The following is a 19,685-nucleotide window of genomic DNA, read 5'->3' on the forward strand; positions in this document are numbered from 1 at the left end:
TGTTAGACCAAACTGGTATACGCGATCTGGGTATTACAGAGGTCGCAGCATAAACAGAAATACAAAACCCACTGAACAATACAGAAAGGGAAAAAAAAAAACCAACAACAAAACAACCTGAAACTAAAGCTACCTTTCAAGAGGAAAGGGATGAGGCCAAGCCACGCTGCTCACAGACGACACGGACATTCCTCAGCCCATGGCATGATGATTTGTTATGTAAACAGGATGGCTGTTTTTCCCCGAACAGGAATACCATTCCCATCCGTAAAAGCATACCTGAGCGTTTGCCGTTGCTGTCCCTACTTGCCAGAAGACTGAAGCTGACAACTCCTCTTCCGTCAGACACGAATCCAACCCAGCCTCTGCAGCAGTGGCTCAGCTGTACTGCAAATTCTCACAGGCACCCACTCGTGCAAATCAAAGCTTTAAAAAACAAAATGGAGTAAGACTGGGTTTTAAATCTTTGACCCCTATTTCTTTTTTTCCATGGACTCTTCTACAGTTAACTTAAACCCACCAGCATACTTGCTTAGCTGAAATACATTTCATGAACCTCCGAGAAGCAGTGCACAAATGGCCAGGGTCCAAAAGCTAGAAGGCAAAAAGCAGAGAGATGTTTGAGATTGCAGGGGAGCACAGCTGCATCCCAGAGAGGCAGGAGTTGAGACAACTCCACAGAAGCCTCACAAAATATGTACACACACAGGGCATTCATTCATTATTTTACAACAAAACCTGAAGACTTTTTCTATCCTTAACAGAAAAATAGTTATTTTCAGAATACTTAGATAAAGGTGTCAAATGCAGATTGGGGTTGTAAAAGTATTCTGTGCCAGAAATTGCTCTGCCAGAAATACATACTGCTGACTTGCCCTGGGAGAATTTGACCCCAAACCTATGTATTCGGGCTGTCATTGTTAAATATGCTCCCCCACAGACATACTTTTAGAGGCTGTATTATCAGTCCTGTAAAGCCTGCGTAAGGATTGTCCTGCTTTCTGCAATAAGTTTTCACCTCCAAACATCTCATGAGGATCTCTCTGCTTATCCAAGAGCTTCCATAACTCAAATTTTGCCATGGATAAAGGCAACCAGAGGTGACGATGAAAGAATACCTTCTCAATACTGGAAGATAAAATTCCCCCCTCCCCGAGGAGAGCAGAATCCAGGCTGTGACCAGTTCCCGAGTTTCCCACTCATTTCTGACTTTGCTACCTGCTCCTGCAAGGCTTGCTACCTTACCCCTAAGGGATCATAGCCAAACTGGGAACTGCTGCTTTGGAGACAAGGAGGGAAAGGAGGAGTCCCTATTCTGTGTTCGTCACCACAGAAAGCTAGCAGCTACATGCTTCTTTGAGTAAATGCTTTAAGGATTCAGGTTATAAACTGAATTTTCCTTAGTTGGGGGAGAGTTATGAAACATCAACGTGGGGAAAAAGCATGCTTTCAAGCTGCCAAGACCCCATTTGGGAGCCACAGAGCTCCCCGTTCCACTGCCAAGCAGCTTCCATGCAGAGAGCAGGACTCCTGGCACCAGGGCAAGGGCAGAGGCAGGAGGGTGGGCGACACTGGCATGGTGCTCCCATCCTCCTCCTCCCCAAGCCTAAGCAGGCCAAGCCAGGCTGCCTCCAGTTAGGACGTGGACAGTAGCTCCTTTGAAATTAGAAAGATCAGCAAAGGATCAGACCACCACTACTTGGTGATGTGGACTACAGGTGAGGTGTGGTGAACAGAAAAAATGCAGCTACCACCTGATTATCATTAGCTGGCCTTTCCAACACAAAGTTTTGAGCTATACCACCTTAACTCCTCTCCCAAACAACTAGGGATGAGCAGCAACACAACTTTATTTGCCTAAATGTTTTGTGAGAGTACGTGCATGCATGCCCGCTCATGTGTTCTTTATCCTTTAGAAGACCAGGGTGGAATAATCCCAACCAATACTGTGGAAATACAAAATAAGTATTGCTAAATTACAAGCCACGGCAAGTAAGAACTACCCACCAAACAGCATTAGCCATACAGCACAAGTTTAATACCAAAACATTTTGCCAGTTGTCTTCAAATAGTACAGACATAAATCAGATTCCAGCTATTGCACATAAAAGCACCTACAACAGAACTCTTAATTCTTGCTATGGTTGTACTCAACCTCTCCTACCTGGGCACAAATTACCGGTCACCCGTGTGTCTAGATGGCTGTATAATGTAATTCCAGCTGAGCAGCAGCCGGCATGTAAAAATCAAGCAAATACTTAGTTGGCACCCCAGTTTTATGTAGAAAGAGAACAGCGCATTTTTTGAATGCTGTCAGGAGTTGTATATACTTAAATTATATTAATTCCATCCCTCTCCACTGCCCCCTTGTCTTCAGCTACAGGCTTGTTAGTGCAGCGTATGCGATTTGTGCGCCTGTCGAGTGAACCAGTACACCATTTTTGTTGGCTTCTGTTTTAATACTAATTATCATACCGATATTACAGAATCATGAAAATCACAAAAATACAGTAAAGCATTAGACATTGAGAGTTAATGCTGTTACACTGAATGTATAACACAGTAATTCCAAATGAATCTGAAGGTAAAAGTGAAGAGTATTTGAAATGCCAGAAGAAATAGTTAGCTGCCCTAAGGAACATGAGCAGTTCAGAACATGTATTTTTTAACAGACTGAAAAGCAGGGCAGTAGGATGAAGAGCTTCCGAAGCGGTATTGTATTCACAGCATCCCCCTCTGAAGTTCAAAACCATTGCACTACTAATTGGGGTGACACTCAAAGATTTTAAATAATGAGTGTTTAATACACAATCTGAATGACAGCTCAAGGAAGCAAATAGTTATCATAGATATTAAATAGTGATATAAAAACATCGCTAACTAGAAACATCATGGCCATAAATTTTCATTTCACATTATTTCGGTACTTCGAAGTTCCAGCATTTAAGGAATGGAAGTACAGTACTAACTGAGCATGGGAATTTTGCTATAAATGCAATGACTCATACATTTGATGCTGTGAGGACACAGCTGTTTGAAACATTTTCTGATAAGGCTGTAACAAATATAATATAGTTACAGGTTAGTAATACCTTAGGAGATCGTAAATCTAATCTGGGAATCTTCATACAGAAAAAAAAAAAAAGTACACACGACAGGTAAGAGTGTCAGAGAACACAAGCCAAGGTGACTACGACCGCCACCGTGCATTCTGAAACTGTGATGTTGTGGCAAGGTGTTATCTTAAGAGATTTCTCAGAAGCAGACGGTCCCATAGCTCCAAGTGCCACACACCACCCAGACATGAGAAATAAGGCTCCCTCCCAAAACCGCAGTCCAGTGAGCAACAGACAGTGGAAGAAACTGCTGGGCAGAAAAGGCAGGGGTCAGGGTGGCTGGCAACCCGCCTGATACTGTGACAAAAGCAAAGGGCTCTGAGCGTAGACTTTTCTCATCGATAATATTGACTCTATTAACCACACACATACATTTAAACTTTAAACTGCTCATCACCAGTCCCTCAGGGGGATCAATCTGGGAACTAAAGAGCCAGCCGCCAGCATCGCAGACGCCCACGCTTTTTGGTTTACGCAGCTCCTCATGGTGGCAAGTTTTGCATACATATCGAAACTCAAGAGAAACGGAGTCACCTCAACCTGCTGTACTTCACAACCACGTTTAACAATTTTAAATGCAAGAATATTCTGTCTCCAAAAAAAGTGAAATAGAGGAACAGAACTGGGTTAAGTCCTGTCAGGCTGAATTTAAGGAGTTCCAACTACTAGTTCATCTCCCAAAGTCATCCTGCAAGGCTCAACTTTCTCTCCCATATTAAACCAAATTTCACAACACTGGAAAGATCTGCTAGAAACACTCTCTTCCACATCTTCATGACAACTTCACAGCTCTACTGTCTGAGCTGCTCTCATCCTAATTGTAACAGCTTTTATTTCTGTGACAGTTGGAAAAAATAGCCAACTTTTCGTGGTCTGTTCTCAAGTCAGTAACAGATGTGTTTACCAGGTTTCTTTTCCTGACCATTTTTAATCCATAAAAATTTGCAAAGGGAAAACAAACCCCTCCCTTCCTCATTCTTGCATGCTTAAAAATGTAACAGTAATATAATTCAAAATGGAAACAGCCAATGTGTTAAAGCAGCATTCCTCCCAATCGGTAACAGTCACCAGGGAGCAGAGTGGGAACATGCACAGAGCAGCTGATGAAAACCTTCCCTATCTATGTCTGCACAGCCATTCCTTCAGTATTTCCCAGTTAACAAATACACAGTATATTTTTTTAAAACCCAAACTGCAGAGTCTCTACATTTTAAAACCACGTTTACATTTTAAGCATACTGCATATATTGAAAGCAGAAGGCTGGGATGCTTCCATTAAGAAGTGGTGAAGAGTTATAAGAGTATTACATCAAGAGATCCCAAGCACTGGCTATTTGCACATTATCTCAACATCATCCATTAAGTTACCCATTTACACAGCTCGGCACTAGTATAAATAATACAAGGCTTTTTATACTTATTGCTATTTTAAAATGGTAAAGACTGAAAAACTTCACAGAACTGTTTTTGAATATGGGAATGCTACTTGAGAGTTGATACATGACATGTACTTTAGGGAATGGAATTCACTGTACCTTCATCTACAGCTGTTTACCAATTGAGCGGAAAGCATACATTACAGCCATTTAGTAAAAAACAAAACAAAACAAAACCCAACAGCAACAAGAAAAAACCCCAAAACCCAAGGTTACAAACCACATTAACACTAAGGTAATGTAGAAAGCTGATATTTTAACCATTGAATGGAGTACTCATTCCCATGGAAGTGAGATCAGCTGGTGAAATGTGTTCTTTTGTATTTTTTTAAAGCTGCACAAGTGAGTTATTTTCATACTTCCAGCATTACAGGCAATATATCCTTCATGTCATTTTAGCCCAAGGTCAGCTGGGTCTGCAACAGAAAAGGTATAACACAATATAATAATTCAGGGAGTAACGCAGTCACCAGAACAGGTAAAAGAAGAGCAGCCTCTCCCACAGTCATTCCATTCTGTAGTGAACACAGGTGCATTAACAAGTTTTAAAGCTTTTTCTAAAAAATTACTATTAAAGAGAGACCACAGGCATTCATCATGTTCCTCCTAGACCTCCCCACCTCAGAAGTCTTCCTAGGCTGCACAAAAGAGTTCTGAGCACACCATTTAGAAAAAAATATGAGAAACATATTTTGTCCCACTGCTTCACTTCTGTCTGGAATTTTACTCGCATCAAAGACCAACAGCAGTTTTAAGTCATCTTTTTTTTGTTACAGTAACACATACTCAGGCTCGCTTTATACCAATTTATTCCCTCGTCTCTAGCCATTGAGACTTGTCACACCAGGGGCAATCTGGCTGAGTTTTCAGAAACTAGAGGTCAGAGTAAAAACAAGTAGCAGTCAGGCATCCTGCCTCTCTCATGGGGCAAATCCCCGGTGGCCTGCTCAATGAGCCTTCTGCAGCAAAAGACAGCGCAAGAGAAGCGTAGTTAATATTTTTAGGCCCTGAATTATTGTCCCGAAAACTACTAAACAGGAAACAATTTCCACAAACTCACCATATAAGTAACCATGTAAAACACAAATACTTGTCTAAATTACAGTTTATTATTATTATTATAGTTGATCAACTGTCATAGGATACCCTAAAATGTTCCTTTAGGTATCCCCTATACAGTAACATTTAGGAGAAGCGTGGATTATGCATTTATTTTGTAACAGTTGAGGGATTCGCTCCCGACTGTCTTGCTGGGTGTCAGGTCTTCTCAGCTTGCTTTCGGGAAGATGGGCGCAATCCAGGCAGTTGGTAGGTGCACACTTGGCAACATTTCACGTACTTTATTATAAATGAGTAAGGCACATTATTTGCAATGTGGTTATTTCTAAAGGCTTGCTTGTTACATCTTAAGGTTTACGAAGCATGAATCATACCATCTTTGGGGTTTGGTTTTTTTTTTTTTCCCCCCTCTGCTTCACAGTAAACTTATCCCTCCCTCAAATAACCAAAACACAGGAACTTTGGCAATGCTTCAGAGCACAAAGCTAGTTTAAATCCCAGTTGATGACCACCATCATGATGATAACAAATTTTCAAATGCAATCTGAAAAAAATATTGTATTTAGAATTTTTGCACTTTCCCCCTCACACAACTGGCTTAAACTGGTGCTCTACTTTGCAAAATGCACAAATACAGTTTTGAGAAGAAAATAAAAACACACTTTTGCTAACAATAGCAGATTCAAATCTTGCCAAAAGAACATAACACAAGTTAAATACTTATAAAATTAAAATTCTAGCATCTAAGTAGGTTACTGAAGAGAAACCACAAGAGCATGAGAAGACAAATTACTAAGTAAACACTGACCAGACATGGCTACATGTAAACCAACCTAACCTTTCTGGAGGTGAGAAAGCAGCAGCGCTTCAAAATCTTCTTCAGGTAACAGAAGAGTTTCAGGGAGGCTCTCGACTTTACGCAGTACTCAAAAGACATTTTAAAACTTTATAATTAATTACACTTAGACTTCTTCCCGTGTGAGCAAAATGGAAAACCACCAGACTTAAAATCGCTGCAGGAACATTTCAACAGTCGCCATTTATATTACATACCCTGGTGCCAGAGATCAGGTCCCTCCACCACCTTTTTTTCTGCTGCAAAATGTATCTGCTTACAGCTGGATAAGCAGATTGTCACAGATACAAATGGTTAGAGTACAGACGCGGAGGAGTAGCTCTTGTGGGATCAGCTTGCACCACGTGCAACCAGGCGAGCAACCAGACGTGCAAGTCAGTCTTACCAACCATGTAATAGCCTAGGGCCGTTTCTCATTCTCTCAGCAGTTTATGCTGAAATGTTCCCAAAAATTCACATCTCAGAACTGTGCAGTTCCATTATTTTAATTGATTAAATATAGATTAGCAGTGTAAGAAAAAAAGATTTAATTGCATCAAAATCATTCAAATGAAATCAAGTAAGAAAACGTTGCAACGCACTTGAGCCAAACCGTCACAAATGATATGTTATATAAATACAGACACGAGGTAGCTGGCAGCTACACATCCACCAATTCTGGAAGTGCCCAATTTCTCTAAAAAGCATAAACTGACAAATACTAATTAAGCCTTTCCAGTAAAAGAAAGAACACCTGGTTTATTGCTTTTAAAGGTTCATTCTTTACATCAGAAATAGGCAAAGGCATATCAAAGAAAGTTACCTGGCTGTTGATGGCTTTTGATTATATTCCCTTTTTCAAAAGAACCACTAAATAAAATTCTGAATGCAAACAGCCGACTCTCTCCCGATATTACATGTTCTCACCAAAAGGAACAAAGGCTTGCGTTTTCCAAGGGGGGGAGAGGGGGTGAAAGAAGGTATAGTTTCCAGAAGGGTAGCATGAACTGCTTTCTTATGAGAAATCAGTAACAGAACTAAAACCCGTGTTCCCACCAGAGAGAGTACATATAAAAAAAAAATTTAAAAAAAAAAAAAAATAAAAGAGACCAACAACTGCAGGAGAGGCCAAAAGCACTCTAGCTACGAAGACAGCGGCATCATGGCACAGGATACATGGAATGCAGATGGAAATACGATCATCTGTATCGCAGGTGTAGTTTTCATTAATGCTTCCTGAAGCTTCCTTTTTGTGTGTTTCAGAAAAGGCAAAAGTGGAACAGACGAGGGGGGGAAAAAAAAAAAAAAAAAAAAGAGGCATGAAACATAAAAGAGGAAAAGATGCAAGAAAGCAAGAATCAAGGCAGCAACTGCAAAAGCAAGACAAGGGACTGAGAAGTAGGACAGACTTCAGCAATGTGGTCTGAAAATTGCTCAGAGGTCAAGTAAGCAAAGTGAAAGTTATGCTCATTTCTCAAAAGAATCTGGAGGGGAGGTGAAGGGGAGGTGGGTAGAAGAGGTTTTTTAATTTTTATTTTGGAGTTGGCTTGGGGAATTGTTTAGTTTTTTTAAATATATATATACACACACACACACAGTGCAAGCTTGTCTAAAGAAGTGGTACTACAGATGACAGAACTTACTCCTCTACAACAAACGGAACAAACACCTTGACCTCTCAAGTCAACTAAGCATACAAAAGTGGTAAGAATAAAAGGTGCACGTAAAACCAGCAGCAATATTATGGTTGGCTTTCCACTACTTCTGCAAGTTCCTGTACATATATTACATCACTATTATAGAAATGGCACAGCCTCAGACACTTTCCACATTTTATTTACATTTTAAGACTAACTTTAATCTCAATCACATATCCATACATTTCCTTTGTTTCACTAAAACTTAAAATGCATGGTTTATTAGAACAAAGACTGTAAACAAATATTTGCCATGTCCGATACATGTAACACACAGGAGCTGCTTAACAGAAATTAATCCCCCCATTTTATAAATACAGGTATCAAAACAATCCTGAACATACTTTGTGACACTACTAGTAGTCGGCACCCACACCCTTGCAAAATTAAACAAGATGAGCAACGGTATTCACTGTACCTGCTACTTTAAAACAAATTTAACTGCAGCTCTTTTACTAAGCAAGATGGATAAAGCATGCCATTTATATTTTGCCTTCTCAAGAGATTATTTTCAGAAACATATATTATTCCACAGCAATCTGACACTTTCTGTCATGCTTTCATCTTGTAAAACCTGAATTCCAATTTTAGGCTATTTCAGGCTTATGCTTAAATGACAGTGCCTTGATAAGAGAAAAAAAATAATTGTGCTGCCTTTTTCTCCCATAGTGCCTGAAAACATATTGGGCATACATATAATATATATATTCTTACAAATGTCCAGGTCATGTATACCAGCTGAAATTCTTTTAATGTGTGGGTGTTTGCATTGTGAGATTTAATCAAGACATTAACATGAGTAGAAGGTTGTTGTTTTAAGACAGAAGTTTGAGAATCAGCTAAAATTAATTGTTGTAAGTTTGTCCCTCTGGAGGTTGTGGAAGCTTCATATTTTCTTTGGACATCATTAGACGTCTTAGCTCTTGAAGTACAACTTTAATGCTATAAGAATTTTGCCATTTTGCTAACACTGGTATGCTCCGTGCATCCACCTGGAAAAAGAAGAGGGAGTTATAAGTTACGATGAAATACAAAATCCCTACATAAATAACTGCTGTTGACCTAATTGTTCTAAGGAAGAGTCTAAGCATTCCCTGACACTTTCTCTGTGGCATGAAGTCCCTGTGTTCATAAAATATTTTAAGGAAAACAATCATATAATTACGCACACATACAGATTCCGCAATAATTCAACTTGCCATTCATGCAAGTGGATTCTTCCACCTGTGCTGATATTAGTATTAGTGAGAAGATGAGCAGCGGGGGGGAGGAGGAGATCAGCAAACCGTTCACTGCAAAACTGGAGTTGTATCTTGTAAAATGTATTCATTTATTTCAAATTACTTTATTCTTTTTTGGGGGTAATCACCTTCATTACGCCAATATATACAATTGGGATTTCCTCAGTTCTTTAAAAGAACCTGCCACACAAGAGTCCATAGAATACCTTTCTAAAGGAAAATTTCCCTTGTTCCCTTGCTACAAGTATTGTTAATGATTTATTTCACATCAATATTACATGATACGTCTGATACATCAGGAGTCACTATGTATACCAAGAAATGTCTTGAATATTGAAATAACTGATTCATAACGTTTGGACATCTCTTAGTTCTTTGTATCCTTCTTACAGTAAGTCATCTTATGCAGCTGTGAGGAATTACTGTACCTCGCTTACCAATCTGAGTATGAACTGAAAGGGCATGGGACTCCCTCTTATGCATTTATAAAACCTGTGGGACAATTTACACAATTATATGGTAACAGGGAGGTTTCCACAGGTAAGTTGGCAATTGAAAGTCAGCTTGGGAACTGTTTTGGCAGCAGGTAAGTCCTGGCCACCCAGCCCCTGCAACGAGGAACTTAATAAAACAGAGGGGCCTACAGCTGTGCGACTGCAAGCAGGCCCATGGGCAGGAATAGGGCTATTGCATGCTACTGAATTCCATTGGCAGAGTAGCACAGGAAGCCCACATGGCTATAAAAGTGCTGGAAACTACTGCTTTATGATTTAGGCAGCATAAAACATCAAGAAGCTTGTTATCACATATTAATTAGGGCAAACTGAAAAAAACAACAACACTGGAATCAGAAATAAGAACGTTAACACAGACATTTTATTTCTAGATTGTTCAAAGTGAGGCTGTCTATTTTCAGAACACCAGATGAGACTAAACCTTTTTGTAGGAGGAAACAGAGGCCAAGGTTTAACAGCATGCTGGTTTGGGCAGCAATACTAACCCAAGAAACTTCTGCTCCCTGTCACTAGGCACTTGTTCCTTTATCAGGGCTACCGCCTATGAGCTCAGGTGAACCGTGAAATGTATCCGGAGCTACTTTCCGACCTAAACTGATAGAACTCACCCAATTAAAAAAAAAACACCTTGAAAAGAAGTGTCTAAGCAGGATCCTTGATCCACTTCACAGCTCGGCACTATAAGCATTTCTCTTGACACAAATAACATTCTGCTCAGAGCTGAGAACCCCGTGAAGTCATAAGAGCTGCCAAAGACAGCCTATCATCAAACCACAGCATAGAAGACAGTCAGGCTACTTAACATGTATTGCAAATATTAATGAATTACAAAGAAAGGGAGCATCAAAAGGAAAGCTTCATTATGCAGCAAGATCATGCCAGTTTAAAATACACGAGTGTATGAGCTAATACAGACAGGTTGTGAAAGTAACACTGGTCAGACCATCACTGTAATCCCTGGACTACCACTACTACCTTTTTAAAGGGGTATTTGGTTTAATGCCATAGATAGAAGAGCCAATATCGGAGCAGAATCATCTTTGCAACTGGAAATCAGGTTCTCTTTTCTTAAAAAAGCAGACTATTAGACAAAACCATCGGTGAGTAGAAGGGGAATCCTGGTAAGAGATCACCTGTGTTATCAAATAGCAGCTTAAGTAAGGCATCATTTACCCTGAATCTTTGTTCTGAGGTACCAAGCTCTTACAGATCTCTTCCTCTCCAATCCTTCTAGATAAAATTAAAGGCCACTCCCAAGTTTCTATCCAAAGAGCTGGACCCAGCAAACTAGGAACAACATGAATTCATTTCAAAAGTTAGAATAGTAAACATCACACTACTCAAAACTGTTCTCCATATAGAAAACGTCATGAGAAATGCATGAGATCACCATTTTTCCTCATGGGGTCCTACAGAAAGATGAAAAACTTCATGGTAGCTAAGTATAATGGTAAGAGAAGAAACAAGGGCTCAGATCTTATGTTCACTTAGCATATAGCCGCAGAGCTTATTGTTTAAGAGCTTATTTCTTCCCTCTCACAGAGACACACATTTTAACACTTGTTAATACTTCTCTGCAGCTAACCTGACATCCTCTTCAACTTGGCAAAACAGAACAAAATGTGAGAGTACTCCCTGAATGCCTTGGTATAAGTCATTTGGCAGACCAGTAGCTTAAAAAATTTCCATGTTAGTCTGAATCATTTCTACTAAAGTAACTGAGGAGAGATCACATTACGTGTCACTGACCTGCCAAAAATAAATAATAAAAAAAATAAAATCAATAACCTTCCTGAGAAAAATAGGGGGGAAAGAAGCCACAGTAAACAGCTATCAAGGACCAGGTAATGGTTGTAGTAGAAGATTCCCAACCAGGAAAGACATGCACTTGGGGGTGGAAGCCCATGTGATAATAAACTGTTTTAGAAGACCACTGGTAAACCAACATAGAGAAGAAGAAAAAGGTAGGTTGAGATCTTGGTAGGTTTGAGAAAGAAAACTTATACAGTTAGCTGTTCAGATAAAGACTGGGTTAGCAAAAAATGGCTGGAAAGGCAGTTGCTCTTGGACTCCCCAAATGAATGTCTTCAGCCTGGCAATTCTGCTTTCATACCCTCTTCCTTTTCCTTGCTTCTCCTCTACTCTGCCTTCCCAGGCTCTCTCAAGTCTGGAGATCTGCCTCAATTACAGCACATAGCAGTCAGTCACCAGTGCTGTTCAAACAATGCAATTCTACATATACTGGCTGTACTGGAATATGAGACTTGATCACTTAGAAGTAACTTCCTCCAGCTTTTCTTTCTTGGCTGGAAATTTGTAGCAACAAATTCTGCAAACTCTGTTTTAACAATGTTACGAATGTTTTCTGAGTAAGACTGTTAAGCGTGACATTTTCATTGCTGTTTATCTCAAGTCTCTTTTCTGCAAGTCACCGACTTTTTTCATGACATCTTGCAGCGGTAAAGATTTTGGCTCAAGTTCTGTTTTCCATATTGCAGAATTTATTTCCAAGTTAGTACACAATAAATTTACTTTATGAATAACAACAAAAAGATATTTGGAAGAGTGACACAAACTATGTTCAAATCACACAAAAGCATTAGGTAATATTCAAGTACACATCCTGGGACATAGAGGGAGAAATTTCAAGGTCACATAAAAGCTAATAAAGCTGAAAACAGCAACCTGAAGATTATTTTATTCTGGGGATACACCATTGTAGGTCTTTAAACAATAACAAGAGAAGCAATATATATCATGCATTTTTTCAAAACAATTGAAATTAAACCAAATAATTTTACAAAATGTTGCAAAGTATTCAGTAACGATCCCAATACCTTTAAGAAGTAGCAAACTGCTTAGTCTACAATAAACATACTCAAAGCAAGAACTGGACAACAGTTTACAGATTTATAGCTGACAAAGTCCCAGATGAGTTTGAAGGAAACAAATATTTTACATTTAAATATTGAAAAAAATAATTTATTTACATTTATCATTTATATTTAAATTTAATCGTTTTAAATTTTTAAAAATTCAAATTGCAAATCCTGCAAGATGGACTGCTGAAGAGTACTCTCACAGATGCAAAAATCAGACATCCTCAAAACACCATGGTGAAATAAATAGCATGTCAGAATGCAACCTGTGTTGATATTATCAATACAGGATACACAAGTCTCCAAAAGATAAGACCCCGCAGCATTAAGAATGATATTTTAAAAACATTTTTACAACAGTCATGCCATTAGCACATAAAGGCATTTTGTCCAACCCTACATAAGTACTTGGACTAGCTTTTCTGGACTTAATACCCTAATTCTGTATACAAATGCAGTAGCTCCATAGGCAAATTGAAAAGCAGAAAACCACAAAAAACTTGCAGATAAGGAAGGCAACTTAACAGGGTGACTCAGAGCACTTAAGTTTAGTCTTTTGAGACAAAATACTCCTGAAGTAGCCCTCTCCTTTCCTGCACTAAAGTTATCGAACAGCAATCTCTGGGACCCCTGCAGATATGCTACTGACACAAAAGTTACAAGCAAAACTCCTCTCTCAGAATAATCACACAAAAAGTCAGTAAACTTGTAACTGTCAGTATGGATAAATTATTACACATGTGCACTTTTTCATGCAAAGCACAAAGGGACTTGTAAGTCAAGAAGGTTGAGAACTGCTGCCAAGAAGGCAGTTTGAGACTAGCTTCTTTAGATCACCATTAACTCTAGCACATATCCATCCCCCCCCCTCCACCATTCACACTCCAACTCAACAGAAATTATCACCCTCTAAACTCATACTGGGGCCCCTACTTTTCCTCAGGTGTTAACTGGCACACACCTCCTGTAAAGCATTCCTTAACAAAATTACAAACGTTTTGAGTAGAATGACAATACTGCTACGACATACAATTTCAGTTGCTGTTTATCTCTGTTCTCTTTTCTGCAAGCCACCAACTTTTTCAGCTTTAAGCAATGGGATCAAAAGCTGGCTGCATGTCAAAAAAGAAGGTGCAGAAAATCATGGACAGTAGAGCTTGTCTGAAGATGAAACTGTCATTCATTCAAAGAATGCAGCAAACCACTTACTATCTACTGTACAAAAGATGATCAGAAAGTGAGAGAGCAGCTTGGAAGAAACATGAAAGAACTAAAACCAGAAGCAGCAACATGAGCTGTTTCAGGGATGATGAACGTGCCTCCAGTTGACCTGACACATTTAGCACAACTCTAGTGAGCACAATGACAAAATAAGCTAAAATGCAAGATACCAGGACAATGGGGCACATTAAAAATTACGTAATAAATTAGTTTTAAATTCATTAGTTATAAAAACAGTTTTAATTAAAAATACTATTTAGTCCTACTTAAATCCATTAAAAAAATAAGTTATGTGTTTGCATAGCAAATCCTTCATAAGATACAGAAGCTGTTGAGGAAAAACTGAATTAAGGTTTTGCATAAGCTGATAAACTTATTAAAATCAAATCTTCGATGATTTGATCGAAGCGATAACTGGATTTTAACAGAGCTTTTAAAACCACCAGGTGGATTTCCTGTCACAGTATTCACCCCATTCCTCATCAGGCCGAGGGAGTGTAGACTTTCCCAGACAAAAGCTCAAGCCAATTGGCTCTGTAAACATGAGCCTCCAGGCTCTGCAGGTCTGAGGTTCTGCTTCCAGAAACCAACACCTACACTCTCAGGCATGCACAGACGAAGCAACGAGGGCATACTTCTTTACTGATTCAGAATAACACGGGTTACTAGGGAGAGGTATGAAAATAGTATTTTAAATACACCAAAAGCTCTGCTGCATTCCAGATTGTCAGCTTTTGCTAGTCACAACCTCTTAATAAACATATATACTTAGGCCACAAGCCAGAACTGTGATGAAGGGCAACAACTGGTTCGTAGATGGCAATTTTAGTAAGATCTTCAGGCAGAGCACAGTTGTTGGCTACGCAAGAACTACTTTCAAATTAATTTTAGATTATTTCTGAAGTGTTAGTGCACTGGCTTTGGATGACCAAACAGTACACTATCCTACCACCTACAACAGCTCAGACGAACCCTTAACAATCTCTCCCTCCTCCACAGACATTGAGATACTTAAGCTTCACATTTCAGTACTGTTAATTACACAAAAAGGCAAGTCCATCTTCCTTTTAAATCTTGCAAGTTATTTAAAACCCAAAGATGCTCTGACTCAGCTCTAAGTATTATTTTAACCCAATTACTCTGCATTCACTAGAGACAAACACACACAGACAAGTGCTGATACACACGTATGCCACTGCAAATGCAAGACGGCTCACATCTCTTCACTGAGCCATGGGGTACCTCAGTTATTCACAGGACTAAAGTACCTAGTGAATAATGGAGTAACAAACTTACTTGAGCTGCTGCCATTGCTCATGTATGTGAACTCATCCCACCTTAAGTGCGGGATCAGTGAAAGTAACTTCTTACAAATTGATCTTTAATATTAAAGTGATTACCAGCTATATGAAAAGGCCTTAAGACTGAAGCTCAGAATCACCTTGGATCTGAACAAACCCATTATAAAGAAAGTAAGAGTTTAAATACATCGGTTCATTATAGGTGAGTAATTACATCCAGAATGAGACTCATCAGGAATAGCCTCCATTTTTAATTAACAGAAACATCAGATAAAGTTTGTAGTACTCCTGTTACAATATTAATCTAATCCCCTTTTATAAGAGATTACAAGAGAAATACCTACACATGGCTTAAACACTTTTTTTTCTGTTCAAAACTAAAATCTTCAGCTTCATGTGAAAAAACCAACTGTTTCAATACTATAAGTAATGCTCATCTCACTAATAAGCTACTAAGAACCACTAACATATTGTAAGTACCTGAAGACCTGAAGTAGTAGGCAACCAAAATTTAATTAAAACAAGTACTTATATTGTAAAATTTAAATACACAAGCTATGTCCAACATGCATATTCTTCACCTGTTTTTTTACAGAAATAATTTATAGTACAGATTAACAACATGGTTGATCTTACCATTTCAACTTACCATTCCATTGGAATTATTTATTCCATTCATATTAATTTTAGTTACAAATCTAACTGTAGGAGGTGCTTCTGGATATTTAGGTCCACACTCTACTTTCAGACTGTATATTCTGTTTTCATAGTTTGTCTAGAAAGCAAAAAGACAGACTAATGCATCTGACTGAAAGCTGAATATTAATTAAAAAAAACACCAAAGCAAAAGCAAGAGGAATAAAGATTAAGAAATATGAAAAAATTATAAATCTCTTAATATTAAGTCCCAGTTGATGGTCTTGGATTACTGATTGATATTCCACTGTTTTGGTTATATTGACTACTTGATGAATACGTATAAATTACACTACTTATTGACTGTACCATACAAAAGTTTTAACAGAATACAGTTCTTTTTTTAATTCACATTTACTCTTATCCTTTCTTCCCACCTGCATTCCCAAAACAACTTTGGCACTGTAGGGGCCTGAGAGAAAAATCAGCAATCTCCAGGAAAATTACCCTTTCCCCTAACACTGCACAAAAAATGGCAATTGGGAATGACAAAGTTGCCAATAACCCAACATTTAAAATACAACCAAGGACAAGATGAAAATAGTGTTTGCAAAAAACATATTCTAGAAGTAATTAACACTCCAGAAGATATCTAAGACTTCCATAGCTGTGGATTGCTTGGTTTACTAGAGGATTTATAAACTTTGGACTGTAAAGCGTTTGCAGAAGACATCACTCCAAAGTTACCATGGAACAGATCATTCTAAGTCCAAATGTATTTTGAGAAAGTCCAATTAGATATGCATACGGTTCTTTTTTTTAATCTTGTCAAGTAGGCCATGCATAACAAAAACTGTCAGCGGCTCTGCTGGTCACTGATGCACATGCCTCTGCACTCCAAAAGGAACGGATGCCCAATTTCTACACCTGTCTTTCCACTGGCACAACAGATACACCTAACATGAACCCAAAGCAGTAACATGCCTCTGAACTTTCCAGAAGTTCCATCTTTAAGCTGTTCCACATCAGCCAGCCGTCACTCTCTCCAACTAGAAGTATCAACCATGTAGTGACGTTATCAAATGACAGTCCACTCTGTGGTCAATTAAAAGGCAGAGTGGAAATGGGACTACCAAAGCACCCTGTGTCCTATAATTTCAAGGAGCCACACAGAGAGTAAGCAGCAAGTGGGTCAGAAAGAAACAAGGTGAAGCAGGACATCCTTTGTTAGAAAACAGGTTTTCTGTTATTCTTTCCCATTAAAAGCTAAAGGCCCAATAAAAGTAATCTTGTCCTGCTACAGGTAACATAGCTGCTACCACAGCAAGAAAACACAGAAACAAAAATCCCCATTATTCACTCAGATAAAACAATTTACTTTCCCAGAGAGGGATGCTGTCAGTTATAGTGGAAACAGGCCAAAATAGATATACACTGCTCACAACTCTGAAAAACCCTAAGAACAGCACTCATTCTTATTCCTTCAACCCTATCCAGATCGCTTCTCAATTTTGCTCAGTTTCTCAAGTCACTGTTCTACTGCAAGCCAAGCATCCCAGAACACCTTAAAAAAAACCCCATTTTTTTCAGGGTCAGAAAAATGTTTCCTTTCATCCAAAACAAATCTTCCCCTCCCCCTTCCATGTTGGTTCACCCTTAAAACAAAGCAAGAAAAAAACCTGATAAGCAGTTTTTGCAAAGCTCTAGAGAAGCTACATATATGAAGAAATTCATGATGTGGACAGTATTAGCAACTTTGTTTGTGTTCTGCCTACTGCACACTGTCTACCTAACTCAATCAATTCCAAAAAGACTCATCATCTACAAACTCTGAAACTGGATGCACAGTTGTTCTCATTAAGTACCACTACTGGCTTGGAAGCTAGAGGCTGTCATTTTCTACAGTCACCACATACTGCAAGTCATTCTGTCAGCAAGACTGCATGTCCCTGAAATGGCCTAAAATATTACTTGCATGCACTCTTCCATAAAGAAAATAAAATGACAGCATTATAAAATGACCAGAATTAAAAGTCTATCCCAGGTTGGTTTTTTTTATTTTTATTTTTGAAAACATAGGGGCTTTTTTTTTTTATTTTTAAAAACATATGGGCTCCTACATAATAATCAATCCCCTCAAAGATGTCTTGGGAATCTACCTTAGGTTGAACCAGAAATCAGTCACGGGCAGTTCTGGAGCCTGTTTAGAGTCAGGGAGACACTACTGTAGTTAGCTCCAATTTGCAAGTTCTTTTCAAAACCTGTAAGACTACAAACTTTGTTCAAAGTGTATTCAAACACTGTGATTCCACAGAAGCTAACATCCAAAGCATACCATCATTACACTTGGATTTTAAATTGGTTCTCTCTCAAATGCATACAAATCTTAGAAGCTCAGAACAATTATGCAGATGTTCAAAACAGTCTGCTGCAAGCTACAACTAACTCTGGCTTCCAAAAGGAGCTTGAATTACACTGAATCTAACTCGAATTACACTGAATCTAACTCTGGAACCCTGTTACTCTGGAAGACTTCACTGAGGCCGATCTGATCTCAGTTCATGTCTTGGATGGTTCTTCCAATAAGCCCTGCAGCACTGAAGGACACACAAGACAGTAACTTTATATTAGCAGTGAAAGACATATGCCAACTCGGAGCTACTTGAAGTATTTTCATTCAAAGTCCTCATTATACAGTGATCTTTTGTATCATATTGTAACTCACAAGAAAGAGGGCACAAAAGCTACACATCAAGTACAGATGTGTCTACTCGTATCTGATGAGGCTGATACTCACACACTAGAGCTCCTTACTACTTCTCTTGCAGGTTTTATCAGTCTAGATGACATTCGACAGAACTTAAAAAGTCAGAAGGATCTGAACTTTGTGTATGTATTTTATCTTACTAGAGGTAATTAAAAACCGCTTGGTCTTTAGGAATTATTCAACTGAATTGCACAAACTGCTATACTGAGAGACTTTGACAAAAGCTGTGAAAGTTGAAAATATAGTCAGTTTGACACAGAAATGAAATTACTAGGCACACATGATAATCTGTGGGAAGACAGTTACCCTGTTTGCTGTACTATGACTGTACATTTATGTGCAGTAATGACGGAAATACAGACCGAGTATATTCCTAACTCAGTATTAAGTCTCAAATCACAACTGGCTTATACAGACATCTGCAGAAACATGTACTGGGGAAGGCTAGACTGAAAATACTAATGTGCCAGGAAGTGATGAATTCTAACAAGAATATACAGTGTTTCTACAACTTCATAGATTCACTTTTAACTAATTCCTTTACACTGTAGCAAAGTAACCTGGTTTTGCATTTTGTATTGCCTACAAACTGAAGAAAAACATTTTAATTCATCACACTTACCCTTGGTGGCCCAATAATCATTCCTGTCCATCTGGTGAGTGTCATATCTTCATCATCTTCAAGGCCCCAGCTTACTGTACCATCACCTACTCCTTTCTGTCCTTCTTCAAGTTCTTCCAACAAGCGAAAATTACGAGGTACTTTAACTAGAGAAAAGGGAAGAGAGTAATTAATACTGCTCACATCAAGGAAAAGGTAAATAATTTCATTGCTTTTGTATGTGTGCACTAGCAACTGCTGAATATACTTTCAAAGCTAAACAAATATTTCCTGTGTGAATTTATTTAGCACTCGCGATGTTTTGAAGCAACTAACCATTTCACTGGAAGCTAGTTACTACAAAGTAATAGCAATACAAAC

The 19,685-nt window shown here is 38.7% G+C and overlaps 1 protein-coding gene across 2 annotated transcripts in view; it reads right to left on the bottom strand.

The window, feature by feature from the left end:
• Window positions 1–7,751: 7,751 nt before the first annotated feature.
• UBE2V2 (ubiquitin conjugating enzyme E2 V2) overlaps window positions 7,752–19,685 on the bottom strand; it is a 29,629-nt gene continuing 17,695 nt past the window's right edge. For both annotated transcript variants that reach the window (XM_035895859.1, XM_035895858.1), the window contains exons 2-4: window positions 19,326–19,471; window positions 15,950–16,075; window positions 7,752–9,135 (exon numbers count right to left, since the gene is read on the bottom strand). In XM_035895859.1, the coding sequence (XP_035751752.1) occupies window positions 8,989–9,135; window positions 15,950–16,075; window positions 19,326–19,370 (318 nt within the window). In that variant the 5' untranslated portion in view covers window positions 19,371–19,471 and the 3' untranslated portion in view covers window positions 7,752–8,988. The remainder of the gene's footprint in view (window positions 9,136–15,949; window positions 16,076–19,325; window positions 19,472–19,685) is intronic.

This window comes from Egretta garzetta, unplaced genomic scaffold (assembly GCF_000687185.1).
Source record: "Egretta garzetta isolate BGI_Z169 unplaced genomic scaffold, ASM68718v1 scaffold36, whole genome shotgun sequence".
Taxonomy (NCBI): domain Eukaryota; kingdom Metazoa; phylum Chordata; class Aves; order Pelecaniformes; family Ardeidae; genus Egretta; species Egretta garzetta.